The following is a 7749-nucleotide window of genomic DNA, read 5'->3' on the forward strand; positions in this document are numbered from 1 at the left end:
TCCTGACCCTGAAATGAATCCACTCTCCGTGAGTCTCTTATCAGCGGCTGCAGGACGAGCTGCTGTCGATACCAGAGAGAACCGGCCCCGGGTTCTAGTGTCAGCGGCTGCAGGACGGATGTTTCTCTCTCTGCTGTCGATACGACGACGACGAGCTGCTGATACGACGACCGCAGAGAGAAAAACTCTGGTTCTGGTTCTGGTATCAGTCGTCACATCTCCACTCAACACCAGCTCTGGTCAGAGAGAGATTAAACCCCCCGGTCCTTAGGGGGGGAACAACCACAGATCCATAAACCTGATCAGGGTGCGGGGCCTAGACGGACGCTGGGGGAGGGTAGAAATATAGAAAAATCCATGCATCACAATTATCCCTGCCTTAATTCATAATAATAATAATAATAATAATAATTAAAGCTGCAAGCAGTTACTGAGAGTATCAGTGTTTTATTCTGAGAGTATCTATTATATAATAGTATCTATTATTCTGAGAGATGTTGTTACTGAGAGTATCTGTGTTTTATAGAGATGTTGTTACTATCTATTATATAAAAGTATCTATTATTCTGAGGTTGATCGTGTCTGTGAACCCGCCAGAACTTCAGCAGGAAGCTGCACATCCAGATCTATAAATACTACTATAAATACTGGAAACATGTCGCAGGGATTTACAGATTTACAGGAGACTGTTAATAAATATAAAAGAGGAGATAAAGTACTTCATTACATCCACTACAGTACTGACATCTGTTGTAGAGACAATGATCTACCAGTCTTTCTTTCTTAATGTTCCACTCTTTCATATCAATTTACCTTTTAAAAAATTGTAATTGGTACAATACATATATATATATATATATATATATATATATATATATATATATATATATATATATATATATATATATATATATATATATATATATATTCATTTATTCAACACATTTCCAGATATTGAAGTTTTAAAATCATCTGCTCGTCTGAGAACAAGGACTTACATCAGACTTTTACATCTCTACTTTAGTTTGATTGGATATCCTTTTTATTTTTCTCATTTCTATGTTTGATTCTTGAATATATCAGTTTTTTTGTCCTCGTACAAGTTTATAAAGCAGTAAAGGAGAGTTCAACACTGAACGCTGCACTTTTACTCAGATTACTTCCAGTTTCCAAACATAGAAACTTCCCCTGACCCTGATGTTTGACACCAGAAAACTGCAGAAACGGATTTAAAACTGGTCAGAAATCGTCCGTGGGAGGAGAGACGGCCGTCTGGTCGCCGTGGCAACCGCTACTTGAACATGTTCCTCTGTTTCCTCTGTTTCCTCTCAGACTGAGATCTGCTGCTCTGGACGGGTCTCCTCCTCCCAGCATGCCTTGCTGCTGCCGCACGTCCACTAACGACTCCTGCCGGGCGGCCAGTTTTAACGAGCTCCAGGTCGGACCCTAACGAGCCTCTCACGTCTGGAGGGACCAGGGACGAGGACGAGGACGAGGACGCTGCACTGTCTCCCCCTCAGAACTCATCAGGGCAGCGGTTTCTATTTTTACTGCTGTTTCTTCACGTTCCAGACGAGTGTGAAACAAACTTCCTGCAACGGAGAGAAGATGACACGAACCCGAGTCCCGTTCTCTTCCCTCCTGCAGGAATCCTGCAGGAATCCTGCAGGAATCCTGCTCCACAAGCCCAGAAATCCACAAATCCACAAACCCAGAAAACCCCCATCCCGCCTCGTTAGAGAGTCATGGCTGAACCCGAGTCCCGTTGAAGGGAGAAAAAATATGTTTTGTGTCCTGAATTCCCAAAACACAGTCTGCACCTGCTGTTTAGTATTATTGTAACTGCTTGTTCACACGGGAAGCTCAGTCCCGTGTGAACCAAGACTTAGCGTGAGAACTGGCAGGCGGGGGTTGAAGGGGCAACCCCCTCCGCAAGGTGCTGAGTAGAAAGGTATAAAGATGAGAAAGCCGGAAGTCCGGGTTCAGAGTCTGCTGCGGGTCTAGTGCACAACGCACAACGCCCAGCCGGGGTTTTTATCGCTGCTCTGCCTGGACTGTTCCGGCTCTCCAGTCCTGTATTCATTATAGCATAAGCGAGTGTGTGTCTGATTCATTTTTGCACAGCCGACCGCTCTCGAACCATAAGTGAGATTTCTCCCAAAACACCCGTTCTCTTCCTCCTGCAGGATTCCTGCTCCACAAACCCCAGAAAACCCCGTCCCGCCTCGTTGGAGAGTCATGGCCGCCGCCGTCCGTCGTCCTCCGTCTCTGACCCGGCGTTCATGCCGTCACCCACAAACGTTCATCTGATGTTTTACACCCAGATCGTTGCCAGGTCGACAATCGTCTCTCCGTCCACTTCCATTGTAAAGTCGGGGTTTTCCATCACTTTTACATCAGAATTCAGAAATGAAATCTGAATAGTTTAGTTACTTTCCACCGTATTCATTAGACCTGTGTTGAAAAAAATCGATTTTCCGATTCTAAATCGATTCTCATATTAATTCCTAAAAATCGATTCTTATGTCTAAAGATCGATTTTTTTTTATTTTTTTATTTTTTTTCATCATTTTCACCAGGTAAACTTTAATCCCAGTAGTCGGACACACAGTTTGTCATGACACTCGAACTGTTGCAATTTCTTTCTTTTTTGCACTTTAAATGGATATTGAAAGGCCTGTTTGAGTTATTTATTTCTTAGTTATTTCCCAATAATTATCGTGAAATTATTATTTCACTAGTTATTTTACAGTCATTTAATTCAGGCAACAAACAGCTCAAAAAACATTTTAAATAACATAAGCCAAATCAATATCGGATCAAATCAAATCGTGATGATCGATTCTGAATATTAAGAATCGGAATCGAATCAAATCTGGACATTTGAATCGATACCCAGCCCTAGTATTCATTGGTATCAAACATCAATAAATTAAAGTACTAAACAACTGAGGAGTTCCGGCTACAGCAGTGAACAATCACAGTTTCTGACTGAGGTCCAAGAATAATGTACTAAAATGTTTCCAATCAGCTTTAAAATATTACAAATCAGCAGGTTGGTGTCTTTTATCCTTAAACTATCAAAAAAACACCAATTTATTTAGATTTACAGGGCAAATTAAGTGTATTTACACAATGTAACGGTTTCAAATCGGCCTGGATTTTACTCAATATCGGATCGTACAGGAAATCTGAACAGTTTTGTTACTTTCCACCGTATTCCTTGATATCGAACATCAATAAATTTAAAGTGGCAAACAACTGAGGAGGAGTTCCGGCTACAGCACTGAACAATCACCGTTTCTGACTGAGTTCCAAGAATAATGTACTAAAATGTTTCCATTCAGCTTTAAATATTACAAATCAGCAGGTTGGTGTCTTTGTTTACACCAGAGGATGAATTTCACACAGATTAGATGGACCAGAGCTGGACAAAGGAAGGAGCTTTCTACCAACGTACCCCCTGGACCTGGACCTGGACCTGGACCTGGACCTGAACCTGGACCTGGACCTGGACCTGGACCTGAACCTGGACCAGGACCTGGACCTGGACTCGTCTCCAAACCTCCTGCAGAGGTGGAGGATCAGGTCTCAGCTGGTTCCTGCTTTTGTTGCTCTTAGCTGAGAGGGAATATGTCAAAATCATAAAGATTGTGCACTTGGTGACAAGTTTTTGATATTTGGCATGTGTTAGTTATGGACATAAGGTTTTCAAACAAATGGTGACGCCCCCTAGTGGCCGGTTTGCAGAACATTCAAAATGTCTCCCGCCGAAAAGACCAAAGGTCAAATCTCATCTTCTTTTAGTCCTAGATTGTTGTATATTGTCACTTTCTCTCCTTTTTTTGGTGCTAGGAATTCAATTCTGAGATAAATGTCCTTTTTCAAATATCAAAAACTTTCACCAAGTGCACAATCTGTTTGACTTTTGACGTATTCCCTCCCAGCTAAAAAGCTTGAATCAGATACTGAACCAGGCGAACCAGCCGGAGTTCCTGTCAAGGTGCGTATGAGAGACAAGAGAGCGACGTGACGCCTTCCTAACCTCGTTATCGGCTCGTTAGCGGTTCGTTAGCGCCGCCCGATGAGCCGTTCCTCCTCACATCTGCAGACAGGCGTCTCCACCGGGACCCGTGTTGTTGGTGCCCCTCAGTTCACCCCTGGACCCCAGTGGAGCTGCTGCTGAACACATGGAACATCCCAGCAGCTTCCTCAACCAATCAAGAGTTCCTGTCTGCAGGGTCAGAGGCCAGGTCAAGGTCACGTCAAGGTCACGCCAGGGGCAGGGTCAGAGGTCAGGGTCAGGGTCAGGGTCAGAGGTCAGGGGTCCATGGAGCTCCACGGACCAAGTGGCTGCCGGAGGACGATAACGGTATTAACCTCCTGCCGTTGAGGATGTTTCAGCCACAGTTTTGGTGCTAAAGTGAAATGTCAGGATTAATCCCTGCAGGAGGATTACAACCCCTAAAGTAACTAGAGTAATCCCTGCAGGAGGATTACAACCCCTAAAGTAACTCAGAAGGAGGATTACAACCCCTAAAGTAACTAGAGTAATCCCTGCAGGAGGATTACAACCCCTAAAGTAACTAGAGTAATCCCTGCAGGAGGATTACAACCCCTAAAGTAACTCAGAAGGAGGATTACAACCCCTAAAGTAACTAGAGTAATCCCTGCAGGAGGATTACAACCCCTAAAGTAACTAGAGTAATCCCTGCAGGAGGATTACAACCCCTAAAGTAACTAGAGTAATCCCTGCAGGAGGATTACAACCCCCTAAAGTAACTCAGAAGGAGGATTACAACCCTGTAAAGTAACTAGAGTGGAGCTTTGCTCAAGGACACCACGGCAGCTGCTCTGGTGTCTCTGGTATCTGATCATCTTTACTCAGCTGGAATAGAGAACCGCCGGGTGAATGAATGAATTAAAGAGTCTGCTAGTGTCTCTCCTCCGGTGCTGCAGGGGCTGATGGGACTTTACTGGGGAACACCTCAACCCTCTTAATCAATCACAATAATAATCATCAGGAAACAACAACAACTGTAGCGCAGAGGGAAGAACGAGGGAGTCAGCAGAGGAAGAAGAACGGAGGAGAACCCTGGAATCTGGGTCCAGTTCTGGTTCAGGTCCAGTTAAGGTTCTCAGAAATCATTAAACGCCATGAGGAAACAGCCCTGGACCGGTGGAGGAACTCCGAGTATTGACATCCTTCATCCCTCAGATTCCACATTCATCCCAGACTGTTTGATACTCGTTCAGAAACCAGACTGAATCCTCTGAATACTGAACATTAATTTCTGCTTGATGCCACAACAGTAGAAGAACTGAAACAACAGAAAGTCTAGAATGACAACCTAGATGAAACACCTTGGCCCATGAGCAAGGCATTAACCCTGATTGCTCCACAAATGGTGCACATGTTCTCACAGATGGAAGTCACTCTGGATAAAAGCATCTGCTACATGACAGTAGTAGTAGTAGTAATGGTATTTATGAACATGAGAGGAAACAGATTATCAACAGATTCATCCATCCCCCCTCATCCTCTCATCCAGGAGGGGGGGGGGGATGGGGCAGCAGACCAATCAGAGAGGTCCAGAACCAGAACCCCTTCATCCAGGAGACCTGGAGTCATTAATGTACATGATCCCTCTATAACAGGGGTCAGCAACCCGCAGCTCTAGAGATTTTTCAGAAATGTTTGACCTTTTTTCTTCTTTTCCTTTTTTTCTCTTTCTTTTTTTTCCTTTTTTCTCTTTTTTCTTTTTTTCTTCCCTTTTCCTTTCCTTTTTAATCTCGATATTTTGACTTTTTTCTCGAAATTTAGATTTTTTTCACGTAATTTTGACTATTTCCTCAACATTTCAACTTTTTTCTCGAAGTGCATAATAAAAATAAATCTCCCCCCAGTTGTAACTAATATAGAAACATGCAGCATGTGTTTCTTCATTCTAATTCTGATACAAGACTCTTCATGTTTTGCGGCTCCAGAAATATTAGTTTTTTGTGTTTTTGGTTCAATATGGATCTAAAACATTTTGGGTTGCCGACCCCTGGTTTATAACAAATACATGAGAAAGAAAGAAAGAAAGAAAGAAAGAAAGAAAGAAAGAAAGAAAGAAAGAAAGAAAGAAAGAAAGAAAGAAAGAAAGAAAGAAAGAAAGAAAGAAAGAAAGAAAGAAAGAAAGAAAGAAGGTCCTGGGTAACCAGCTCAGCAGAGACTCGTTAATTAACAGTTAATTAATCACATTTACTCTTCATTTACATTTTTACTCCAAATGGAATAAAAAACTATAAATGAGGGATTTTTTCCTTCTTTCTGTGACGTAACACCCGAGTAGTGGTGGATGAATAAATGGATGAATGGATGAATTGAACAGGTTTCCATCCCAAGTTTGTACCTGGACCCGCGGAACCGGAACCTCCTGCGCATGCGCAGACCCCCCGCAACTCACCTTGCTCCAGCAGCCGCAGCGCGTGCGTGAGGGCCGGGTCCAGCACGCGCTTCTCCGCCTGCAGCTCCGGCAGCAGCTCCATGCTGGCGGGCACGCGCACGGACACGCGCACCAGTGCAGGTCCCAGGCACGGGCACGGGCACGGCAGGTAAGATCCAAAGAGAAGATCCGGAACCAGAACCAGATCCAAGTTCAGGTTTCAGGTCCTGGAACCCGCGACCGCGGAGCCGCGCAGGCGCAGAACAGGTGGAGGATTAACGGTAGAACCAAATCCAAGTGCAGGGTCCGAACCCGCGGAGCTGCGCAGGCGCAGAAAAGGTAGATCCAGGAGATTTAAAAGGTAGAACCGGACCCAGAACCGGATCCAGGTGTTTAATCCGTCAGAGTGGAACCAGCATCCCGTCCTCGAACCCCGGACCTCAGATTTAGAACCTCAGACCCTGATCTCGGATCTTAATTCCCGGTTCTCGGACCCAGTATTTCGGACCTCAGATCCTGGTTTTCGAGTATCGGACCTCAGACTTCAGATCCCGGACCTGGTTCTTGGTTCCCGGACCTCAGATCCCCGGTTTTCAGCTCCCAGTTTTAAGATCCCGGTTCTAAGATCCTGGTTTTAGGGGTCCCGGGTCTCGGACCCGGTTCTTAGTTCCGTCCCTCTCCGCGTCCAGCGGGTCTCGGACCTCAGATCCCGGTTTTTAGGTCTTAGTTCCCGGTTCTCAGGTCCCGGGTCCTGGTTCTCCGACCTCAGACCTGGTTCAGGTCCCGGTTCCTGGTTCAGGTCTCAGACCTCAGATCCCGGTTTTTCGGGTCCTGGTTCTTGGTTTTCGGGTCCCTGGTGTAAGATCCTGGTTCTCAGACCTGGTCCCGGTTCCCGGTCTCGTTCCTCCGTTGCTCCGTTACTCCGTTCCTCCGTTCCTCCTCCGTCCCTCTCCGCGTCCAGCGGGTCTTTGAAGCTCCTCGGTCTCTCCTTCAGCTGAAGCAGCTGCTGATCCTGATTGGTTCCCGCCCCGGTGACGTAGCCAGAGGGGGCGGGGCTAATGAGCAGCTGCTGGAGGAACTGGAGGAACTGGAACTGTCCGAGGTGCTGAATCCACTATTAGAGGCTGATTACAGAAAGATGTTTAGGAGATTCATCCATCTATTCCTCCATCCATCTATTCCTCCATCCATCTATTCATCCATCCATCATCCATCTACAGCAGCAGGAACTGTCCGAGGTGCTGATTCTACTAGAGGCTGATTAGAGAAACAAGATATTTAGAACCGATGGAGATCCATGCATTCATTAATTCATCTA

At 45.2% G+C, this 7749-nt stretch overlaps 1 protein-coding gene across 1 annotated transcript in view; it reads right to left on the reverse strand.

Moving 5' to 3' along the window:
• The window catches only part of khdrbs3 (KH domain containing, RNA binding, signal transduction associated 3), a 120386-nt gene extending 113814 nt beyond the window's left edge, over nucleotides 1-6572 (reverse strand). Inside the window, exon 1 of the mRNA XM_061742266.1 lies at nucleotides 6453-6572. Coding sequence (XP_061598250.1) covers nucleotides 6453-6534 — 82 coding nt within the window. The 5' untranslated portion in view covers nucleotides 6535-6572. The remainder of the gene's footprint in view (nucleotides 1-6452) is intronic.
• Nucleotides 6573-7749: the final 1177 nt, after the last annotated feature.

This window comes from Cololabis saira, chromosome 15, assembly GCF_033807715.1.
Source record: "Cololabis saira isolate AMF1-May2022 chromosome 15, fColSai1.1, whole genome shotgun sequence".
NCBI lineage: Eukaryota > Metazoa > Chordata > Actinopteri > Beloniformes > Belonidae > Cololabis > Cololabis saira.